This window comes from Eleutherodactylus coqui, chromosome 4 (genome assembly GCF_035609145.1).
Source record: "Eleutherodactylus coqui strain aEleCoq1 chromosome 4, aEleCoq1.hap1, whole genome shotgun sequence".
In the NCBI taxonomy this organism is placed as follows: domain Eukaryota; kingdom Metazoa; phylum Chordata; class Amphibia; order Anura; family Eleutherodactylidae; genus Eleutherodactylus; species Eleutherodactylus coqui.
Window position 1 is genome coordinate 294,247,979 of NC_089840.1, and position 25,200 is coordinate 294,273,178.

A 25,200-nucleotide genomic window follows, 5' to 3' on the forward strand; every position below is an offset into this window, starting at 1 on the left:
GGAGTATAATACAGGATGTAACTCAGGAGCAGTACAGGATAAGTAATGTATGTACATAGTGACTCCACCAGCAGAATAGTGAGTGCAGCTCAGGAGTATAATACAGGATGTAACTCAGGATCAGTACAGGATAAGTAATGTATGTACACAGTGACCCCACCAGCAGAATAGTGAGTGCAGCTCTGGAGTATAATACTGGATGTAACTCAGGGTCAGTACAGGATAAGTAATGTATGTACACAGTGACTCCACCAGCAGAATAGTGAGCGCAGCTCTGAAGTATAATACAGGATGTAACTCAGGAGCAGTACAGGATAAGTAATGTATGTACACAGTGACTCCAGCAGCAGAATAGTGAGTGCAGCTCTGGAGTATAATACTGGATGTAACTCAGGGTCAGTACAGGATAAGTAATGTATGTACACAGTTCATCTTGTCTTGGCTGTCCTTTTGACGTAGATTGAAATGGCGGTCAGACGATATAATAATTGCAATCTTAAAACCACCTTCAAACCCTGAATTAAAGCGTGCTACATCCGACTGGATGCTTTGTGTCACTTACTATCAGGTTTTAATTAACATATTTGCTGCCGTTACATGTTGGTCTCTGTAATTAATAACAGGCTGATCGCTGATTATATAACGCCTCACTTCCCAGTAAGATCCCGTTTCATCGGAGAGGCGTAAACCATTTGCGCTCTTTGATCTCGCAGGTCACTTCCAGTGGTGGAGGGGATTGTAGTTCTCTGAGGGGCTCCGCTTGTTCAGCTGTTACCTGAGCGCCCCCTGTGGCCAGCGCTGAACCCGCTCGTATGTCCTGAAACACAGCATGAATAGCAACTCCCTGATGTTTGCCTTCTGCTGGGAGGGCGAGCGATGTGATGGAGGGGGTCAGTGATGGGTGTATAGTCCCTGCACTCCATCTGCAGGATGGGGGCGCTGCAAGCAGGTGGAGGAGGCACCTCCTGCCCCAGCGCGACTAGTGAGGTGCGGCAGCAACATTGTGCGCACAACCGAAATGTCAGAGCCAATGAAAATCAGATGTTGGTCCGAAACCAAAGAATCGCAGAGAAGCAAATGTGTAAATGTGCGCGGCCGCCGAGCTCACACCCAACTCAGTGTCCTCTGCTCCTTCCACAGGTTCTACCGTCTGGCATCCCGACTGTAAGGAGACAACCAAGACCGAGGAAAAGCAGCGGGTAAGTGGTTAATCTACCGCTATCTACGGCCAGGGCTGGGGGTGGCGGGCGGTCCGTTCAGACCCGTTCAGGGTGTGGAGAGATTGCAGTGTTCTCTTTGGGTCAGTGAAGCGAATGTTCCGCTCTTCGGGTTTTGGCGAGCCGGAGATAATAGAACACATTATTATAGATGTGACTGGAACAGAGTGAAATGTCAGCACACAGAGCCCCTGCCCCACAGAGCTGACACTCACACAGAGGTCACCCCCTCCCCCGCTGTGTTCCCAATATTGGACAATCTCGGCTAACAGAATGTTCTACACGTTATTTTGGATCCAAATTTTATTTTTTATTAATTTCATAATTTATGTTTCTATCAGCCAGAGCTGCAGAGAGAAAGAGATGATGCGATAACAGCCTGCCTAACTGATGCACCACCACTAGAGGGAGCTCAGGAGATTAGATGGATTTTGAGTTTAATGAGAGCTGTATATATCTGTATAGAGGGAGCTCCCCCTAGTGGTGGCTGTACATACCTGTGTACAATGAGCTGCCACTTGTGGTCACTGTGTATATATGCTTATGTGCAACTTCCTCTAGTGATGGCTGTATATACCTATATAGAGGGAGCTCCTAGTGATGGTTGCATGTATCTGAATATAGTGAGATCCCGGTAGTGGTGGCTGTATATGTCTGTATACAGTAAGTTCTCTCTAATTGTGACTGTATATATCCTTTTACAGTTATTTTTCCCCCTCTCTTGAGGTTGTTGTGTATATCTGAATATGCGCAGCTCCCTCTAGTGACGGCTGTATATATCTGTATACAGTGAGCTCCTCCTTGTAGTGGCTGTATATATCTGTATACAAAGAGCTTCCCCTACTGGTGGTGGTATATATCTGTATGTATTGAGCTCCACCTAGTGGTGGCTGTATACATCTGTAAACAATTAACTCCCTCTAGTGGTGGCTGTGTATATCTGTATACAATGAGCTCCCCCTTCTGGTGGCTGTATATATCTGTATGCAATGAGCTCCCCCTACTGGTGGCTGTATATATCTGTATACAATGAGCTCCCCCTACTGGTGGCTGTATATATCTGTATGTATTGAGCTCCCCCTAGTGGTGGATATATAAATCTGTAAACAATTAACTCCTCTTAGTGGTGGCTGTATGTATCTATATACAACGATCTTCCCCTACTGGTGGCTAAATATATCTATATCTATGGAGTTTTGCCTAGTTCTGGCTGTATATATCTGTATACAGTGAGCTCCCTTTAGTGCTAACTGTATATATTTATACACAATGAGCTTCCCCTAGTGCTGGCTGCATATGTCTGTACACTGTGAGCTCCCTCTAGTGGTAGCTGTATATATTAGTATACAGGGATCTCCCCATAGTAGCGGCTATATAGAGGTGTATACAGGGAGTTCCATCTGGTGGTGACTGTATATAGTGAGCTTCTCCTAGTGGTGGCTATATAGATATTGGGACCTCCCACTAATGGTGGCTGTGTATGTCTGTATACAGAGAGCTCCCTCTATTGGTGACTCTATATCTGTATACAGTGAGCTCCCCATAGCCCTTGTGGTGGTTTTGTATATTTGTATATGTGGAACTCCCTCTAGTGATGGCTGTATATGTCTGCATACAGTGAGCTCCTCCTAGTGGTGGATGTATAAAGCTGTATGTATTGAGCTCCCCCTAGTTGTGGCTGTATATATCTGTATATTGTGCGTTCTGTCTAGTAGTGGCTGTATATATATGTACACAGTGAGCGTCCCCTAGTGGTGGCTGTATATATCTGTGTACAGGTAGCTCCATCTACTGTATAAATCTGTATACAGAGAGCTCCCTCTAGTGGTGGCTGTGGGTAAGTAGAATTGTATCTCTTAGCTCTAGCTTTATGCAGCTCTGTATCAGAAAACCTGAATGTAAATGTGATGCAAGATTGTTTAATGGAGCAAATCTGGAGTGGTGATTGGCGAGTGGTGGGCTCCCATGGCTGACCGCTTCTGTTGTGGGGGGTTGTACTGTTGATATAAAGTATAACGTCTGTAATACAGCTGGTAACGTGTCAAGGCGCCCCAGGAACTACATTCAACTACATCTGTGGACGGGGATATTCCCCGGTGTGGGGGTAACAATCTATGTGTCCCCTGCACTTCAGTCTGCCGTCACAAAGTGTCCCCCGAATTGTCCCTTTGCTCGTCTGCTGTGATCCCCGGAGACCTTGTGGCGGTTCTGCTCTAAGTGATTGTTTCTCTCTCGGCAGCGATTTCCATTGTTTTTTCCGGGGTTCTTAAAGAGAAAGGTACCGTCCAGCCATGCAGATTATGTCATCACAGCGCTCACCGCTAACTTTGCACTTTGATGAAAATTAACACATTTTCTGATACTTTGTGACATCACTGCGGCGGGTGGGTTATCTGTTGGGCAATGAGATGTGTTCTGATTGGCTGATGACTCACTAGTCGCCTTTCTTCACGAGTGATGCCTAACACACGATGCACGGATCTTATTATATCCTGCTGGCAAATCACAGTAAGTATTCCTGAAAAATGCAGAGATTGCGAGTAGCAGCCAGACGATGACCAATCACGTTACCCGATGCTGGCGCAGTGTAGGGAATGATCCCCACTTCAGTTTGGACACAAAGGGTCTGAACTTTCCTTGTAACTTCTTGTGGAAAGATTTAAGTTTGAATTACTGCCACCTAATGGACAAGTTTTGGACAGCATACTTTCAGTTTTTGCCTGTTTCTATGCAGATGAATACAATCTATTGTCTCCTGGCAGGACTTTCAGTTTAAATGCCCCGTACAAGTGCAGATTACCTTAGCAGTGATGCCAGCGCTCGTGCAGTTGTTTAAAAGACTGTTGGCCCATGTGAAAGGGCCTTAAACTGAGATCCCTAATATGTCAGATATCTCCAGTGACCTTTGACCTGAACCGGAGTGACATCGTTTGTCATACTGCAGAGCTGCACTCACTGTTCTGCTGGTGGAGTCACTGTGTACATACATTACTTATCCTGTACTGATCCTGAGTTACATCCTGTATTATACTCCAGAGCTGCACTCACTATTCTGCTGGTGGAGTCAGTGTGTACATACATTACTTATCCTGTACTGATCCTGAGTTACATCCAGTATTATACTCCAGAGCTGCACTCACTATTCAGCTGGTGGAGTCACTGTGTACATACATTACTTATCCTGTACTGATCCTGAGTTACATCCTGTATTATACTCCAGAGCTGCACTCACTATTCTGCTGGTGGAGTCACTGTGTACATACATTACTTATCCCGTACTGACCCTGAGTTCCATCCTTCACTATACTCCAGAGCTGCACTCACTATTCTGCTGCTGGAGTCACTGTGTACATACATTATTTATCCTGTACTGATCCTGAGTTACATCCTGTATTATACTCCAGAGCTGCACTCACTATTCTGCTGCTGGAGTCACTGTGTACGTACATTATTTATCCTGTGCTGATCCTGAGTTTCATCCTATATTATACTCCAGAGCTGCACTCACTATTCTGCTGGTGGAGTCGCTGTGTACATACATTACTTATTCTGTACTGCTCCTGAGTTACATCCTGTATTATACCCCAGAGCTGCACTCACTATTCTGCTGGTGGAGTCACTGTGTACATACATTACTTATCCTGTACTGATCCTGAGTTAAATCCTGTATTATACTCCAGAGCTGCACTCACTATTCTGCTGGTGGAGTCACTGTGTACATACATTACTTATCCTGTACTGACCCTGAGTTACATCCTGTATTATACTCCAGAGCTGCACTCACTATTCTGCTGGTGGAGTCACTGTGTACATACATTACTTATCCTGTACTGCTCCTGAGTTACATCCTGTATTATACTCCAGAGCTGCACTCATAATTCTGCTGGTTGATACTGCAAACAATGAGCAAGCATGTGGTCAGACACTGCTTAACTGTTTAGCTGAACTTTTTATAATGTAGGAGGCAGTTAGTTATTCCTCCATCAGATAACCCTTCCCAGGATGCAAATCACCAGACAAAGCTCTGTAGGGACACTGAAGAAGCAGGGGATGACTGGGGCACCTGAGCTCTGATGGTTGAAGATGGACTGGCTCCCTGCATGGTCCCCTCTGCACATTTGGATCGCTCCCTGGTTATTTTGCTGCTGACGTCACTTCGGCTTGTCGTGTATTTGTCTTCTCAGATTTCTCTTGGCTTCTACAATCCCCTCGGAGTGCTGCTGTGAAGGGCGGCTCCAGCAATCGCCCAGAAATGTATGACCTCAGCCTGCAGACAGGGAGATGAACCCTGAGATTAGCTGCTTCTCACCCTGCATTGTGATCAGGAGTGCAGCGTCCTGCACCGAAACAGGGAGAGATGCTTACTTATCACATAAATGTCGGCGCCAAACCCGGAGGAGAGCGGCCCCAGAGCAGAAATCAGAAGGACCCCTCCGCCTAATTCTGCTTCATTACATTCCCTACAGTCCTCCTCTGCCATTTACTCCACATTCTCCCTTCTGCAGTGCGACCCCTTCTGGTGCTGCTCTACACCACCTGCCTCTCCCCAGTGCTGCCCCCTTTTGGTGGTGTTCACAGACCCCTGTCCCGCCCCTGGTTCCTCTCCTTGGTTGCTGATATTGGGGTCCTGCTTCTGCAGGTCAGGGTTGTGTTTGCACGTCCTGCCCTCCCATTCTTATGACTGACAGCGGTTCTTGTGTTTCAGCCTACGAGGTCCTCATCCGAGAGCGTCTACTCCCGCACCGGATCCAGTATACCGGGCTCACCGGGCCATACCATCTGTGTGAGTAGAACCGAACCGTGGGCGTCTCCGCTGCGGGTGACCCTGATGTTAGGGGGTCATTCGCAGCTCGCCATGTTCACACGCAGGGGATATTCTGCAGCGGGAACCAGCGATGAAAGTCTCCTCAGAATCCGCAGCATTTGATGCAGATCAGCAGCAGATCTCACCCATCAGTGGAAAGGGTTAAATTTGCCGCATCAAAAACCACCTCAAAATCCGCAATGTGAGATCTGCTTCAGAGTTTGGTAACGGATCCGCACCAAATGCACTACATGGGAATGCCCTAAGAGGGCGCTCGTATGTGGCGCAAAATCCACACCAAATCTTCGGCAAACTGAATGTGACGCGGATTTTGATATAAATCGGTACCAAGATCCGCCACGTGTGAGCGCCCTCTAAAGGTGTTTCTCGGTACTGTAATATTGAATCCTTCAAATAGGTCATTAATATGGTAACCCCATGGATCAACTGAATGACGGGGTCCCAGAGAGCGTCGGGTCCCTCTCTTTGTTTATCAGACCCCCACCTTGTGGCTTTGTCTGGTACTGCAGTTTTACCTGATTGGGAGTGAGCTGCAGTACCAGGCACTACCACTGTTAAAAAAGACGGCGCTGTGCCTGGTAAAGAATACAGGTGACATGATGCTCTCTGTGGCCAGCTGATTATGGGGGGCAATCTAGAAGTAAAGTCCATCCATATTATAGTCCACGTTCATCCGCTAACCGTATCTTTTAAGGATCACTATTACTGCTGGGACCACTAAAGGGGCAGTATTACTACTGGAGCTTCTAACAGGGGTCTCTATTACTACTGGAGCCACTATGGGAGGGCACTCAAGGGCGTACGTACCCTAGAGGCAGACTATGCAGCTGCTATAGGGCCCAGTGATATTTGGCCCCACTCGCTTTTCTTCTCTGTCGCTGGAACCAGTGCGACTCCCCTCTACAGAGGAGCTGAACTGCTCAGAAACAAGGGGTTGGGAAATGTCTTGGCAGAAGGGAGAATGAACATCAGACCAATGTGTCTAGGGGGCCAAAATCCAGCACTTACTAGGGGCCCCATTTCGATCTTTGCTATGGAGCCCTCTTTCTTCTACGGTATGTATGCCACAGGGGTCACTGTTACTTCTGGGGCCACTAGGAAAACACTTACTACTGGGGCCATTAAGGGGGTCACTATTACTACCAGGGCCACAAACAGGGACAGTGTTACTACTGGGGCCATTAAGGGGGTCACTATTACTACCAGGGCCACAAACGGGGACAGTGTTACTACTGGGGCCATTAAGGGGGTCACTATTACTACATGTGCCACTAAAGGGGCACAATCACTAAGGGAGCTGCTAATAGGAGTCACTATTACTTCTGGGGTCACTAAGGGGGTTACTGTTACTATAGAGGTTACTAAGGAGGACATTATTGGGACCACTACTGGGGGCATTATTTCTATTGAGGCCACTAAGGGGGGTACAGTTAGTAGGTGGGGTCACTAGAATAACAGAGTTAAATCCATATCTTGGGATAGGCCACGCCCCTGACCACGCCCCCTTTTAATCTGTCCGGTATTTTTTGTTACAAAAGTGGCAAACCTAACTTTAGGCAACACGGGGACGGGATTTCCCACAATCGCATTCCCGCTACTGTAACTGCAGCGCATCCTGCACTTGTGGGCGATCGCCGCCGGCGGGCACAGTGCCACAAAGCGTTGGCGGTGCCGCGGAGTTGTGCTCGCTCTGCAGTGGATCCTCCAGCTGGTGGTAGGTTTAGGGGTTGCTGACTGCGCTCTCTGGATCCTCTGACGCTCCTCTCTTCTGTGACCCCTCAGGCTAAAGTGGACGATGAGATCCTGGACTACAAGGACCTCGCCGCCATCCCCAAGGTGAAGGCCATCTACGACATCGAGCGGCCGGACCTCATCACCTACGAATCCTTCCACACATCCACGTATGACGAGCGGCAGAGCATGGGGGAGGTGAGGCCACAGTGTCTCTGCAATCAGCTAGGGTGTTGTGGAACTACAAGTCCCACAATGGTCCGTAACCTCTGTCTGGCCCATGCTGGGACTTGTAGTTCCATCCGCTGCACAGAGTGATGTGTCTCTTATTAATGACCTCGGTGACTCTTGTCCACAGCCACAGAGCCCCCGGAGTGACCGCTCCTCAGTCCACAATGAGAGAGTAAGTGGGGGCGCCGCTGATCTCGCCCTTAAAGGAGACCTGAAGTCTGTGACAGCCGGGTGACGTTCGGTGCGGCGGTGACGCTTGTCACCCGGCTTCTCTGATGGAGAGTCTCTGTCCGCCGGGGATGTAGTTGAGGATGATAAGCCGCCTCCTCCGTCGCATCCTCGTGGCTTCCGGTCTCCTCCTCCGCGTAGTATCTGAGCTCCATGTATAATCTGCTTTCCTGTAAGCCGGTCACAGATTCCGCCGCGGTCGGCGAGCGTCCGCTATGCTTCCGTTACCGCCGCTCCTACGGCTGAGACTCCTCTAACAGCTGCGGCGTCTCGGACGTTCACTGACCAGCAGATTTACTTCTACTGGAGGCCATTGATGAGTCGCCGCGGTTAGGCTAAGTTCACACGGGTGTTAGCGATTTTGCCGCAAGGTCAGCCATGCTTTTTTTTTAGAATAATCTCGCCTCGCTGCCGCCTGCGATAAAATGGCGCAATATCTTTATCACAAAAGTCAATAGGACTTTCTAATGTTAAAATCGCATCGTGACGTTGCGATAAAAAGGCGGCTCCATAGGGATACATGGGAGATAAAAAATAATCGCACCTTGCAGGAAGATGAGGCCTGATGCGATTATTAGTTCTCTCAGCATCGCTGATTGGAAGGAAGCCATTAATCCTTGGCTTCATCATCTGCTTTTTACTGACTCTCGCATCACGCGAAAATCGCGCAATTTTCTCGCCCGTGTGGAGACGCCCTTAGAATGCATTCACACGGGTGACTCCGAGAAACTCGAACCGATACCGCTCTTGTAAAGTTGCAATTTGTCTGCGATTGCCATTCGTTTTGCATGAAATCCGCATCGCTGCGCGCCATTTCCACCCTTGTGAACAATCCCCGTGACTTCAATGTAACGCAGACCCAAATAGGACGGCGGCGATTATTTTCATACGTATAAATACGCGAATGCAAATCAGTCAGGTTTAAGCGCTCCGTATAACGCGTGTAAAAAATACGCGCATTATACGGAATGCAGATCCGCCCGTGTGAACGAGCCCTTGTTGCGCTTGTTACCAGCCGTCGGTGCATCTGTGGCCGGACTTGCCCTGAACTAACCCCCCCCCCGCTGTGATTAGCGCTGTCTGTCGATCGATGCTTTGGTGAAGGGGCAGAAATTTATTTGGCGCAGTTTGCGATCCCGGCTCTTGATGGCGCTCCATCGATTCTGGCGGTGGCGTCTGATGGTGCGCCATTTTTTTTACCCCTTGTAATTTTTCTTTTTTCCCAACCCCTGAATCACAGAACCCCCCACAGAGCTGCTGCTGATGCCCCCGTATAATGCCCCCTCATTACGGCGCACAGAAGTTTCTGGAAGTTGAAGAACATAGAAAATCACTATATTTGCGGGTTTATTATCTTTTTGGCGCACCTGACAATGTGCTCAGCGGTATGCAGGGCACGAGGCACAGGGAGGATGATGGGGTGTTTATAGTGCCCCCCCTGGCATGTGATGCCCTCTGCAATGTTCTGGATTAATGAGCTGCATAATGGGTTAGAGGGGGGGGGGGGGGGGGGAGGGGGTTCAGCGTTCCAGACTCTGCCACCGCTTCCCGTCACCCAGGCACTCGGTGCCAACTCATCACACAATCGAGAACATCGCTGCCACAAAGGGCACCAAACGCTGCACATTCCATACAGCAGCCCAGACCAGCGGGCAAGCACAGCGCCTCCTAGTGTTCTTCCCTGTATTTGTGCAACCGTGATCATTAACCCGCGCTCTGCCAGCTGCAGCCCTAACTAATCTATCTGGGGTCGCGCTGCTGAGGATCGCCGTTTCCCTGATCGCTCATCCTGATTTCTGTGTTGCTGATCTGATACATTGTGTCTCCGGATCGTAATAACGTTATTATGTTGTCCTTTATTTTCCAGTCTCCCAGAACCTTGTCTCCCACGCCTTCCGCTGAGGTGAGTCCTGCCCTGACACATTGTAACGATGGATCTATCTGTCTTTATCACGCTGTGACGATGGCTTCCTGTTTGCCGGGGCTGATCCTACATGTCCCCATGACAACACTTCTGTCTTGCCATGGGGACACTCGGGCACCTTTAGGCCGGGCTCACATGAACGGGTCGGATTCAGCATGCGGGAGACTCACAGCAGATTCAGGCTGGTGACCCTGCGTACTTGATAAATCTATATTGCGAATGAGCGCGGCGGCTCGCAGGCGGTCGTGTGCAGCGCAGTTTTATTTTTTCATTGCTTGTATTTCCCGTGCTGTGGTGATGCGGGTGTTAATTGCGTATGGGCTGCGGGTCGGCCGCCTCCCTCCATGCTGCGATTTTTCTTCTGCTCATGAAATACGCAATTCATATTCACGAGTGCGTCACGGGAAGTCCGCGCAAACTCCGCAGTTAGAATCCGTGCTTGTGAGACCCCCGCCCACAGCCACGCGTTTCACATGCGCCGGATTTCCTGCAACAAATGCATTATGAGGCACGGGCGTCTTAATACATTCTTCGCATCAGATGCAAACCTGCGGCGGCTCCCAGCTGGCGGACGCTTTTGCTATGATGTACACCAGTTTCTATCGTACATTATAGTAAACCTGATTGGTTGCACATGGCCACACCCCTGACACTAGGTCAGGCCCACTTTTTGAAAAAGTTTTGGGCCCCAGCGTAAAGGTCATAAAAGCTGCAATTTTGCTGCTCGTGTCAAAATTGCAATTTTCGTGTTCCAGGAAACTGGCATACAACATTTGTACTTGCGTGAATCCCGACCGCCAACCACATTAAGGGGGCGTTTACACTGACCGTTTTATAGTCTTGTGCGTTGCGTTCAGTCACGTGTGAATTTTCTCTAGCAGCGTCGCTGCGACATGAAAGAACTGCAGCTTGTCTTATTTTTGGGTGATTCTGTTGAAGAACGCCCGCCCCTCCCCCCCCCCCCCCCCCCCCCACTCTAACCTATGGGAGCAAGAAAGCATTGCATCGCATGTACATGGGAGTTTCATGGGAGGGCCAGGCGATTTTACTATTTTAACAACATGCGATTGTCGTCGTGTTTTACACATACATGAAAATTGCAAGTACAGACATACAATGCGATGCGCTTTCCTGCAAAATGCGATCGCACGTACAATATCAGGCATCATTTCTCGGACCTACATAGCACTCGCTCGTGGAAATGCCTCCTTAGGGAATCCAGCATAGATTTTTTTTTTCCCGCCTGGATTCCTCCTCTGAAAGCCATGTCAGATCTACGTAGGGCTGCCGCTCAGGGGTCCGGGAAAGCTGGGTGAGGCCCCTGTAATAGTGGCAATATGTTTACTGTCTTTGACCTCTGGGATGTGACCTTCTTGTCCCCTTTAGGGTTATCAGGATGGGCGAGAGCGGATCATTCAGAGATCTACCAGCCAGGGATCCATCAACTCTCCCATCTACAGCCACCACAACTACACGCCCACCATCTCCCGCTCCCCGCAGCATTTCCACAGACCCGGTAAGGATCGGCTGAGTTTAAGGGATCTGTCTTGTCTGATATGCTGAGGACCCTCAGATATGGTTGGTGGATATATAATATGTCCCTCCTGGCGTCCTTGCTGCCATTACAGTGAGCGGTCACCTTCCTTACGTACCTGGTCATACTGGACTACCTAAATCTGTTATTAGGTGGGCATGCAGGAAGAGCAGAATTAACCCCTCCACCCCCAAATGCAATACTGTCCTATTGTGAGGAGAACATTCACTGCCCTACGGGGGTTGTGGAGGGATTGTAGTCCTGAGAATGACCCTAGCCCAAGAAGGGGTGTAACCCCCTAAAGCCTGGAAAGGGATCATAGACTCAAGAGGGATCGTAGACTCAAGAAAAGCCCTCAGACAGAACGTGGCCCTGACAGGGATCGTAGCCCCAAGAATGACCCTAGCCCAAGAGTAATCCTAACCCCAAGAAGGATTGTAGTTCCGAGAGTAATCATAGCCCCAAGGGGGATCCTAGCCTTGAGAACGACCCTGACCCTGGAAGGGATCTTAGCCCTAAGAGCAGTCATAGCCTCAAAAATGACCCTACATCCAAAAAAGCTCATAGCTTTGAGAATGACCCTAACCCAGGAAGGGATCGTAGCCTTGAGAGACCTCACAGCTTCGAGAGTGACCCAAGAAGAGTCATAGCCCCAAAAGAGATCATAGTCCCAAGGGGGGTTGTAGTCTTAAAAATTACCCTAGCCCCAATAGGGATCATCGCCTCAAGAATAGCCATGAGACAGAATGCAGCCCGAGAAGGATCGTAGCCCAGAGGGTGACTCGCTGAGCAGTTCTAACTGTATTACATGTTGTTGTGGCGCCATCTAGTGCACAGTCAGCACATTGGGGAAAAACAGGCTGAGAAGTGATATATACTATAATAAACAGCATCTCTACTGGGCAATGGACAGTTGTAACATGCAGCGCCCCCTGCAGGTCAAGATGCATATAGACAAATGTAGTATAAATTTGCTCCTGCATCTGAGGGTGGATAAAGCACCCCCTACAGGTAAGACTTATATTGAGGTTGTCTCTTGTGGTTCTGGGATTTTTGATGACAAGAATAGTGTTATAGACGGCGCAGAACACAAATCTGACCAAGAACTAGTGCGCACGTTGTCCTCGCTGCGGTGCGGAGACTCCTCCCCCTTCAATGGCGGAAAACATATTCTGTTTAAAGGGACAGAAGTACATAAAGTATAAGGTCAAAAAAGAGGTCTGCCTTCCGCTGCTTACTAACCCTCATCCGTGTGAGTGTATCCAATATAGTGGATACATTGTATGTTCATGTATCCATATAGACCCTGTTGGTAGCCATAACAACCAGGGTGAAATCCTCCATTCTTTACACTGCAGGCTGCATGCAAAGGACCTAAGAACAGAGGTTTAGAGCCTTTGAAGGGGTTTTCCACTTATACACCTAAGCCAATTAGATGGCCAAGCGGGTCCCAGGCCTTGTTCACATTGGAAAGTAGCAGCCCCTACTTGGAACTTCTCCACCAAGAATGGGGGCCAAGACCCCCTCTTTGTCCAGAAAGGGAGGATGAGGGTCCCATCCCCCCATGGATTACTTTTCAGTGACCTTTCTCATGTACACCATACCATGTGGATGGGTGGAAAACCCCTTAAAGGTATTGTCCATTGTTCCATGGTCTCCATTGGCTCCGCCCCCTGGGCAGGTTCTCTGTGTCCACTTTTTGCAGCTTTAACCCTTTCGTTCCTGTAATGTTTTAATTTAGTTTCCTGCTCGCTTCTGTTAACTGTCATTTAATTTCTTCAGTAATTTCGGACCCCTCCATTATTTTTGTCTCTTATTTTGTGCTTTTTTCCCCCTGTTCTTTCCTCCCCTCCCCCGCTCTCTCTTTTTATTTGTCCGTTACACCTGGCTTCTCTCCTCTCCCCCGTTACATGATGCCAGAGTTGTTGTGTACTGGTGTGCAGCGCTTGTCGTACATGCGCACTGGCAGCTTCAGCTCCGCCCACAGCGACTCCCGTCCAAACTCCCCCTTCAGGCATCATACGATACTACACGTGAAAGGTAAGGAGAGCGGACAAGCCGATGCAAGTGCCGTCATTAGCTTCTCTCCAGATGGAAGCGGATACGGCGGCTGTCCGGGTGCGCTGCCCACTCACGCACTTCATGGTTTTTGCACTGTGTGTGTTTGCTTTGTGTCCATGGAATGGCATCTTTAATACGGATGCGAATCGCTCGCTGGTTCCATCACAGCCCAGATTAACCATTTATATTCACACCAAAGTCCATATGGAGATTTGGCAAAGTTTGGGGCAAATAGCTTGAAAACATTGATGTTACAGGTTCCGATCCCCTTCATCTGTGACCCCTCATTACTCATCATATGTGACGTGGAGAAGCAGAAAGGACGAGCATGTCAGACACCCGCATCAGGCCAATAATATCACCGGGGAAGGTGCAAATCTAGGGCACTAGAGGAGGTCTTCACTTGGCTCCCATATTTCATATGTCAGGGGCCGCTGGGATGCTGATTGTGGGGGAGGGGGGCTGCAGAGGATAAATAGGAGTTTATTACTATAAGAAAATGTGTCAGGTAGTACTTGCATTACTTATCCTGAGTTCCATCCTGTAATATACTCCAGAGCTGCACTCACTATTCTGCTGGTGGAGTCACTGTGTACATACATCACTTATCCTGTACTGACCCTGAGTTACATCCTGTATTATACTCCAGAGCTGCACTCACTATTCTGCTGGTGGAGTCACTGTGTACATACATTACTTATCCTGTACTGCTCCTGAGTTATATACTGTATTATACTCCAGAGCTGCACTCACTATTCTGCTGGTGGTGGAGTCACTGTGTACATACATTACTTATCCTGTACTGCTCCTGAGTTACATTCTGTATTATACTCCAGAGCTGCACTCACTATTCTGCTGGTGGGGTCACTGTGTACATACATTACTTATCCTGTACTGATCCTGAGTTACATCCTGTATTATACCCCAGAGCTGCACTCACTATTCTGCTGGTGGAGTCACTGTGTACACACATTACTTATCCTGTACTGCTCCTGAGTTACATCCTGTATTATACTCCAGAGCTGCACTCACTATTCTGCTGGTGGAGTCACTGTGTACACACATTACTTATCCTGTACTGCTCCTGAGTTACATCCTGTATTATACCCCAGAGCTGCACTCACTATTCTGCTGGTGGAGTCACTGTGTACATACATTACTTATCCTGTACTGATCCTGAGTTACATCCTGTATTATACCCCAGAGCTGCACTCACTATTCTGCTGGTGGAGTCACTGTGTACATACATTACTTATCCTGTACTGATCCTGAGTTACATCCTGTATTATACTCCAGAGCTGCACTCACTATTCTGCTGGTGGAGTCACTGTGTACATACATTACTTATCCTGTACTGATCCTGAGTTACATCCTGTATTATACTCCAGAGCTGCACTCACTATTCTGCTGGTGGAGTCACCGTGTACATACATTACTTATCCTGTACTGCTCCTGAGTCCCATCCTGTATTATACTCCAGAGCTGCACTCACTATTCTGCTGGTGGAGTCACTGTGTACATACATTACAGTTTGTATTTCCCACACTGGATGCCTTTAGGCCGGGCTCACACAAGTGTATCTCACAACATGCCAGCTGTGAGAGATATGCGCACGGTATCCAGGCAGGGGCACTGCCTACTAGCTCTGAGCCTCCAATCACCATCTTCTATCTTGGCTTGTATACATGTGTAATACGCACCAAGATGAAACCTGCTGTGATTGTTGTTGTGAGCAGTAACTCGGCTGTCTATTGGGACAGTGTGTACCGCTATACCAACACCCGTGTGTGCCCGGATAACCCTTTCCAGAGTGCAGATCACCACAGGACGCTGCTTGTAGACCCTGAACCAGCAGGGAATGCTGTGAGATCAGAGCTCTGAAGCCCCAGATACAGGACTGTGGATACAATGTAACGCCGGACACAGGAGAAACATTATTGTAGAATTGCAACATTGTTCTGCTTTGTAGATGGAATGGCTGGAGAGGAGCGGCAATAGGCTGATGCTATATACTGTACTGTCTGCAGTGAAAGCTTCCAGCACTTTCTATCCCGTCGGCCGTCCGTATATTATGATGCATTTCCTGCCATTAAAACAATACCCTTTTTGGTGGCGCTTTAGTTTACAGTATAAAAGTCCGCATATTGTAACGAGACGCAGGAAGTCCGTGTTGTACTGGATACACGAAAGAGATGTAATTCCTGTAATGTACACTACATCTCCCACAATGCACCACAGCAAACATCGGCTATGGAGCCACCGATCCAGCAGGAGGTACAAGGGTTGTTGGAAACCAGCAGAATTGTGAATGCAGCTCTGGATGTGACTGGAGTGTAAAACATGATGGAGCTGAAATTAGAACATGATCTGCATTATTTTATATGGAGATTTAACTTGTTATCTGCCGGTAACAAAGCTATAAAAATAGGCGTAACGGAGGCCGCGGTGTGAAAACTCGAGGGGCTTATAGCGGTCTGTACCGGACGGCAGTATTCTGTCACCGGCTGACATGGTACTTATAGATGTGTCTTCCCACATATCTATAGATGACGGATGGACACATTGTGCACGAGCGACTCATTAGAGCCGGAGCTCGTATGGCTTCTGCACGGCGTCCGTTCTACATAACAAATGTGCCGTAGCTTTAAGAGCATAAATCAATAAATTAGCATGAACCTATTGTGATGGGAATGCCGCAGCCGTGAGTCTGGGGGGTTATTAAAGGGGTCCCAACATTAATATCTCTTCAATATTGGCAACATCTGCAGGAAAATAATAGTGCATACGTTGCCTGGTCATTGCCATATAGTGCCCAGAGAAATTGTGCATCTACTACGAAGAGAGCGCCATGCGGTGCCTAGATAAATAGTGCCCATACTGCCTACATAGTGCCATTCAATGCCCAGAGAAATAGTACATACTATACCCACATAAACCGTGCAACTGTGTCCAGATAGTGCCCATATAAATAGTGATCATACTGCCTACAGTGTCATACATTGTCCAAATAGTACTGTACATACAGTGCCCAGATAAATAATATTGCATACTATTCCCTTATGCTCTACATCTCATAAATGGTGACTCTGTGCCTAGGTAGTGCCCTACAAATAGTGCATACTGTGTCCAGAGACTGGGATACAGTGCATAGATAAATATGCTCATAGTGCCATACAGTGCCCAGATAATTAGTACATATACGGCCTACATAAATAGTGCCGTACAGTGCCCAGATAAAGAGTGTTCATACTGCCTACATAGTGCCGTATGGCGCCCAGATAAATAGTACATATACTGCCTTGACAGTGCCACACTTTACTCAGATAAATAGTATATACTATGCCCATATAAATAGTGTAACTGTGCAGAGATAATGCCTAGAACAATAGTGCATATACTGCTTCTGTGCCATACAGTGCCCAGATAAATAGTACATATAGTGCCCATATAAATAGTACATACTGTGCCCAGAAAGTGCCATACAGTGCCCATATAAATAGTACATATAGTGCCCATATAAATAGTACATACTGTGCCCAGAAAGTGCCATACAGTGCCCATATAAATAGTACATATAGTGCCCATATAAATAGTACATATAGTGCCCATATAAATAGTACATACTGTGCCCAGAAAGTGCCATACAGTGCCCATATAAATAGTACATATAGTGCCCATATAAATAGTACATATAGTGCCCATATAAATAGTACATACTGTGCCCAGGAAATGCGATATATTAAAGCGATAAATGGAGCATCTCTTTCCTAAGCTGCTATACCTCACATATGAATAGAGCCGTACACATGGTATCACTACAGGCACAGATGAGGCAGTACTACGTTTCCTATGTTATATCTGCAGGCCACTCAGCAGGAAGTTATAAGAGCAGCACAATAGTCAGTGTAAGTTTAGGGATCAATTCACTGACAGTTATGAAGTAATCTTATTACCATCAGGTGGCAAAAAGAGAAACCTCAGTTAAAGGGCCGGTCCAGTTATACACAGGTAAATCCCTAGCATTGTAAAATGGAAAGTTTTAGAAACTTGATGATTATTATTTTTAATTCCTCCCCATTGTCAACTATCTCTGCTTGCTGTCAGTGAACAAATATTCATTCCTGCTCACACGGCTGATGCTTTGTTATTATGTATCAATGCAGACAATACTCCGTGGACTAAACACAAGTAGGACAATGAGCCCGGATTTCATGAGTTGTGGTACAATTTTCAGCCTCAGAATATAACAAGAACGACGTTTCCATTTCCCAACAGCAAGCAGAGATCTTGTAATGGGGTGGAATTGAAACACAAAGTCTATGAGAGAGTTCTGGAACTTTTCATTCTATGGTCATTAAACTTTATTTCTATAGGACTGGCCCTTTAAAAACAACTCTCATTAATTTGTAACGCGGCATGAGCGACACATGGCGCCATCACCCGTCACGCCCGTTCACAGCGTATCTGACGGGACCGACTCGTGTTCTACTTTGTCACTTTGTGTTCTTTTGGAAGTTTTCTGTTCCTTTTGTATCATTTTTGCTCCTTTTGTTCTCTGCTCTGTTTTCATTTCTACTCGTTCTTTTCATTGGAGGCACTGAGCCATCCAGCGGCAGGAACTCCCCACTCCCCTCTCGGCCAGACAGCCGCCCTCTAACACCAACATACGCTCAGGTCCCTAAACATTTCCATCTTCCAGGTAGGAGCTGCTGCTGTCTATGTCTCCGTGTCCTGTCCGACTGTAGATCTGTAGGCACGTCCTGTCTCCATTGTCTTGTCTGTTGGTGCGGGAGGGGGCTCATCTCTGTGTCTCCGATGTGTCACAGCTTCACAGATGGGGTGGGAAATGGTACTGATCTCTTTGGGCTCGGAAATCCTTCATCATAAATAGTACCGCCTTACGTGTGGCCGCTGATCACGTTACAGATTACTTATGGGTGGTCCAAAGGTATGGAGACACCGGAATCAATGGAAAACGGTGGTTGGGAATGCCAGCCTGTGTGTGGCATGTTGGCAAATCTGAGAGGGGAGGTGTCGAACATGGTGGCCATTTTGAAAGCCGCCATATAGGTACCAAGTCGATATTTTCAAATCCTCCGCGTTCACGTAGACGTTTGCTTCATCACTGAACAGAACCGCCTTCATGAAATGGGGATCCCGTTGCAATCGCTGTGACACCCATTCCACAATTCAGCATGGCGATCGGGATTGTCCTCATTGAGATGATGCTGCAACTGGATCTTGTACGTGCGCCATTTGTGCTAGCCAGTATCCGTTGTCCGACTCGCCCTGATGCTGGGACTACGATGTGGGCTCTTGCAGATGGACGCCATTGTTGTTGCTTTGTCTGTGGACGCCTTATGATCACTTGTTGGCAGCTCCAACACAGAACCTGTTTGGCGAAATTAGGCAAGCAATTTGTCAGCTGTGCCACGGCATGTGGGTGATCTGTACGGCTGGTTTCACACAGGGCGGAATCTCGCGGTTTTGCCACAGCGAAAAAACGCGAAATTTCCGGCAGGAAAGCGCAGCTTCCAAACCTGCGGCACTTAGCCACGGGGTTTGGAGCGGCTTGGCCACATGCATTTCCGTTGTAGCCGTCTCTTCCAAAGAGAGGAGCGCGGCCGCAACAGAAAAAAAAATAGACCTGCTGCGGCCGGGGAATCCGCACGACAGTGGCCGCTTCTGCCGGTTGTGCTGCGACGGATTAGCCGTCCTGTGTGGATGAGATGTTTGACAAATCTCGTCCACATGGCTGGCTAATTCCGGGATAAGCGGCCGCAGACGGACTTGCCGCAGTGAAATTTCGCATGGCATTTCCGCAGCAAATCCGCCCTGTGTGAGCCCAGCCTTAGGGTGCCGACTGAAATCCACTGCAGTGACTCGAGCACTGCGCCTCCCGGAGATCTGTCCTCTCCTCTCCTCCCGCAGCCATATCTGTGTCTGGAACTAAGAGAAAATTGCTAACATTGAAAAGTTAGGTGACATTTACACAGATTTGGATTTCTCGTCAAACTCTATCCCATCTGAAAATATCGACTTGTTTTTCAGATGGCGGCTTTCAAAATGTTCAGCTGTGTTGGACACCATCGCTCACAGATTTGCCCCCTTCCCCTTAGCAACATGCCGCAAACAGGATGTTATTCCTAACCAACGTTTTCCATTTATTCAGGTGTCTCCATACCTTTGGACCACCCTGTAGAATCTCCATATGTAGTGGAGTCACTTTTTACATTAGTCTCTATAATACTCCAGAGCTGCACTCACTATTCTGCTGGTGGAGTCACTGTGTACATACATTACTTATCCTGTACTGATCCTGAGTCCCATCCTGTATTATACTCCAGAGCTGCACTCACTATTCTGCTGGTGGAGTCACTGTGTACATACATTACTTATCCTGTACTGCTCCTGAGTTACATCCTGTATTCTACCCCAGAGCTGCACTCACTATTCGGCTGGTGGAGTCACTGTGTACATCCATTACTTATCCTGTACTGATCCTGAGTTACATCCTGTATTATACTGCAGAGCTGCACTCACTATTCTGCTGGTGGACTCACTGTGTACATACATTACTTATCCTGTACTGATCCTGAGTTACATCCTGTATTATACTCCAGAGCTGCACTCCCTGTTCTGCTGGTGTAGTCACTGTGTACATACATTACTTATCCTGTACTGCTCCTGAGTTACATCCTGTATTATACCTCAGAGCTGCACTCCCTGTTCTGCTGGTGGAGTCACTGTGTACATACATTACTTATCCTGTACTGATCCTGAGTTACATCCTGTATTATACTGCAGAGCTGCACTCACTATTCTGCTGGTGGAGTCACTGTGTACATACATTACTTATCCTGTACTGATCCTGAGTTACATCCTGTATTATACCTCAGAGCTGCACTCCCTGTTCTGCTGGTGGACACACTGTGTACATACACTACTGAACCTTCCTGTATTGTATGTCCATCTGTAACTTTGGATCAGTACAGGATTTCAGTGTCATAAGAATCCTGACGTCCTGAGAGTTAACTGGAAGCCAGCAGGATGGTCCACCTCTGGATGTGACTGGAGTGTAGGATTAGTGCGCATGAAGAAATCACACGGACTCCTGTCACATGTTATCGCGCTCTGCTGTTCACTTCCACAGACATGTCTCAGTAACTTTGTAAATCCGTTATTACTTCTGTCTGCTGATTTCTGTGTACTTGGGGCTTTCTACCCTCAGCGTAGGTCGTCAGTGGTTGATCAGCTGGGGTCCACCGCTCACCTGATCTCCGCCCCCCCTCCCCATTTACTGCAGCTGACAGCTCCGTCTGCATTGGGGTTGGAGCCTGAAGTGCTGTGGAAGGTATAGCTCTTAATCATATCAATGGGAGCAAAGCCTTCTATTACAAAGGAATCCTAAAATTCTGCTATACTCATACCAACCACTAGGCCTAATAATAGTCTGGTGCTTCCTGTTATGTAGAAAAAACCTTCTCAGCCTTCATCTGATCATCATCGCTGGCAGGATTACACTGAGAGGTGACACCTATATATAGATAACATAGGATCCACTATTCACAATAGGTGATGTCACATCTCACCTCCTCCCCCTCCCTGCACAATGACCACTAAGCCTAATAATAATCTCGCACTTCCTGTTCTGTAGAGAAAACTTCTCAGCCGTCATCCCATCATCATCACAGGCAGGATTACACTGAGAGGTGACACATATATATAGATAACACAGGAGTCACCATTCAAAGTAGGATCTTTTGCACAGGTCACAGAAGATGTGAACAACACTCTACCATAGAAGTCTGTAGTTAGTGGGCACAGCACCCCTCCCCTCCCTGTACAGGTCACAGAGCATGCCAACAACACTCTCCCATAGAGCTCAATAGATGATGGGCACAGTTCACCTCTTCCCCTCTTTGCCTAGGTTGCAGAGTATAGCCATGACACTTTTCTATAGGATTCTATAAGCGATGTTGCAGCACACCTCCTCCCATCACTGCACAGGTCACAGAGCATGCCCAAAACATTCTCCCATAGAAGTCTGTAGGTGATAGTCACAGCTTACCTCCTCCCATCTCTGCACAGGTCACAGAGCATGCCCAAAACATTCTCCCAAAGAAGTCAGTAGGTGATAGTCACAGCTTACCTCCTCCTCACAGATGATAGCGAATAACTTGCTGATTGTGCAGCCAGACACTGGGACCAACACTGATCCCGAGAATGGCCATGTTACCAGGTGTAACCCAACCCAACGGGTCCTAATTAATAACTTGAAATGTAGGGGATGCTTTTATGCACAATGCCCCTTCCTCCCCCCTGCACATCCCCTTTAAGCCATATTTGCCTTTCCATCTACCGGTGGAGATGAGGCAGAAGCCATAAAGAGAGAAGAGGTGACCATAGATCGAAGTGGGGGCAGCTGTGGTTGCTTCCGTGAAGGGGTGAAGACTATCTCCTAGGGAGGCTGACCTCGGGGGGGCGCCTTTGTACGAGTTCTTGGACCTCTTGCGTACGCTAGTGTCTGCCATTTGTGCCGCTCGGTGGAGAAGCTTCTTCAGGATCGGCACTATTCTTGGGGCTCCACTCTTTTCGGGGGGTTATCTCACTTGTGAGCGTCATGTCCTCCCATCTGTCTTACGTCTTCTCTGTTGATGCATTGATGATGGCGTCTTGGTCCTCATTGGCTGTTGGCTCAGGGCGGGACGTGGCTGTCACCCCATTGCCGCCTGTCTCCTGCCTTCCATTGGGGTCGTCTTCTCTTCTGTGTCTTGTAAGAGTCTCCGATATTAATTAACTCCTATTTTCTTTTCCTTTCGCAGACCAAGGACTGAACATTTACCGGAAGCCTCCCATCTATAAGCAGCACGGTAACGTCTCCTCCCCCTCTAACCGTCTTGTGCGTCGCCTTGGCTTGGACTATGCATGGCCACTTACTGACCCCCAGTACTGACCAGACATTAACCTCATAGCTTAAATACATTGCAAGGTGGATACTCCTCCACACCAGCCGGCCGTGTAGACCAATGTGGAAGGTCAACGGAAAGACAGGATTTTCTTCTCAAGTTGGCCATACTGCCCCCCCCCCCCATCCTAAAGCTGAGGCCAGAAAACCCCTTCTTGGTCACAGATGAGATGTGTGTCTTGACTGCTGACCGGGATCAGTTCAATATGGCCGCTTGATTGCTTAGACCCTCTATATAGTAGTCCCCTCACTTCTCCGCCCATAGACCTGTGTGTTATAGCGCTCTGCCCCGTCACCCCTGATAACACTGTCTTGTTTTATTCTGTTTTTTTGTGTGTTGTGTCCGACCCCAACTGGTGAGCATTCACTCATCGCCTCCTATTCCCTCCGTAAGTACCATGTGCAGCCCACCCTCTAATGGCTTCATCGCCCCCGCAGCTCCTCGTCTCCTGCACCCAAATCCAAAATGATTCTTCCTCTACCCCTCCAATGATCAAGCACAATCAACCTGCGTGACCTGCACTGCCAACATTCACCACCAGAGTGCGCTGGAACACCTTGACACAAATACTAATAATACACAGGTGTAGCAGAGCTGAGGGTCCTGTGGTCCATGTTTAGGCCCTTTTACATGGTGATTCTGAACGAGTCTTAATTACAACACTCGTTAACCTGATCAGCTACAAACGAGCAAGCAATTACTGATCACACCTTTTGTGTAACCAGGAAAATCGCTCTCGGTAGCACATCTGGCAATGTGAACAGAAGACGTGCAGCCGACAGCGATAGAGATGAATGGGGTACAAACAATTGTAGCAGCGCCTGCATTGGGTAATGTAAAAGGGCCCTTGCCTGCAGTCCCGTGTGATAACTGAGCTCACCTCTGCTCCAGCCGTGTACCTATCACCAGGCAGTAGAAGGCCTCTCATCCTGATAATGTGCAGTAAATGGTACTGCAGATATTATGATCAACCAGAATCAACACACTTTAATAGATGCTTAGACATTTCTATTAAAGGGATGTTCCAGGGTTATGACATTGATGATGTATCCTCAGGATAGTTCGTCAATATAAGATTAATCAGGGTCTGACACCTGGTCCCGCTGCTGATGTGAAGGAGCCGAGGTGCCAGAAGAAGTACAGCACCGTCTAGTGTGTAGTGGCCCAATAGTATTGCAGCTCTCTCCTATTGAAGTGAATGAGGGAGCTGCAGTACCATTTCTGACCACTATCACTTCATGGCGCTGGGCTTCTTCCCATCAGCTGATTAACAAGGGTGCCAGGCATTGGACCCTCACTGATCTGACACTGATGACTTGTTCTGAGGATTACTCATCAGTGTTATTAAAAGGAACCTGTCGCCAGAAGTTTTGCTATCGAGGATTTCGGGACTTAAAAAAATGAAAGCACTTAAAATTAATAAAATTTGAATACTCTCCTATTCTAGCGGCTCCTTATGCTGCAGCCCCTGTCCCCGGCGCTAGGACCCTGAAGAAGCGCCGGACGGTTGCATGCCGTACATTGTGCACCCGACTGCTCAGCCACTGTAGAGGAGTCAGTGCGGGAGCCTGTGAGCGGCTAAGCCGTTGTGCACATTGAACACCACCTGATCACCCGCCGCTTCTTCCGGGTCCTGTGTGGTGGGCACCGGCTGCAGCGCTGGACAGGGAGATGCCAGGATATTCAATTTTTACTAATATTAATCCTTTTAAACTTTTTTTTTATAGTCCTAGAAAACCCCTTTAAACCGCAGCCCTGGGGCTTCCCAGCGTGTTCAACAGAGTGATGCTTATTCTGTGTTGTCAGACAAATACATGCGTGTAACGTGTTGAACATGATGGTGGCGGATTAGTGGTGACATTTCTGCTGACAGGTTTTCTTATACTTCACCAGTGAATTCCACATGGGGGAAATGAAATGCAGCCACAGGGGAGTAGGATGTGTCGGCCCCCCGAGCCTCTGCCACGGCCGCAGTGTGGGAAGACCACTGGATGCACGAAGAGTGGTCCCTATGTGGGATTCACCATGTGAAAACTTAAGGCCGGCTGCTCACGGACGGATTTGCATTGTGGATTCCGCATTAAATGCCGCCCATTGAATTTATGGAAAAGCGTTCTTTTCTGTCCACGAGCGGAGGAAAAATCACAGCATGCTCTATTTCAGTGCGGATTCTGCCAGGACGGCTTCCATTGAAGTCAATGGAAGCCGTCCGACCGCGGCCCTTCCGCAATGACATTGCGTAAAAGCCGCGGATTCCGCGACATCGCCTGGCGACAACAGAAAAAGAGAAACTGCTATGTGCGAATGTGGAATCTGACCCGGTCACGTGCAGCCGGCCATAATTGGAGAATGCTGCGATTCTGCTTGGGCACATGCCCTTCTTACCCTCAGGGCTCTTTACACGGGTGTTGCAATTTTCAGCCGCCCACATCACGGCTAAATTTCCAGCTTCGTTGCCTGTTCAGACGGCCGGGTCACAG

General features: G+C 48.1%; 1 protein-coding gene across 6 annotated transcripts in view; it reads left to right on the plus strand.

Moving 5' to 3' along the window:
- The window catches only part of ABLIM1 (actin binding LIM protein 1), a 509,502-nt gene that overhangs the window by 460,635 nt on the left and 23,667 nt on the right, over window positions 1–25,200 (plus strand). For 4 of the 6 annotated variants that reach the window (XM_066601406.1, XM_066601404.1, XM_066601403.1 and 1 more), the window contains 8 exons: window positions 1,141–1,199; window positions 5,923–6,000; window positions 7,825–7,971; window positions 8,132–8,176; window positions 10,100–10,135; window positions 11,543–11,672; window positions 18,346–18,450; window positions 22,577–22,624. In XM_066601406.1, the coding sequence (XP_066457503.1) occupies window positions 1,141–1,199; window positions 5,923–6,000; window positions 7,825–7,971; window positions 8,132–8,176; window positions 10,100–10,135; window positions 11,543–11,672; window positions 18,346–18,450; window positions 22,577–22,624 (648 nt within the window). The remainder of the gene's footprint in view (window positions 1–1,140; window positions 1,200–5,922; window positions 6,001–7,824; window positions 7,972–8,131; window positions 8,177–10,099; window positions 10,136–11,542; window positions 11,673–18,345; window positions 18,451–22,576; window positions 22,625–25,200) is intronic. The other 2 variants (XM_066601408.1, XM_066601409.1) reach the window with 2 other exon arrangements.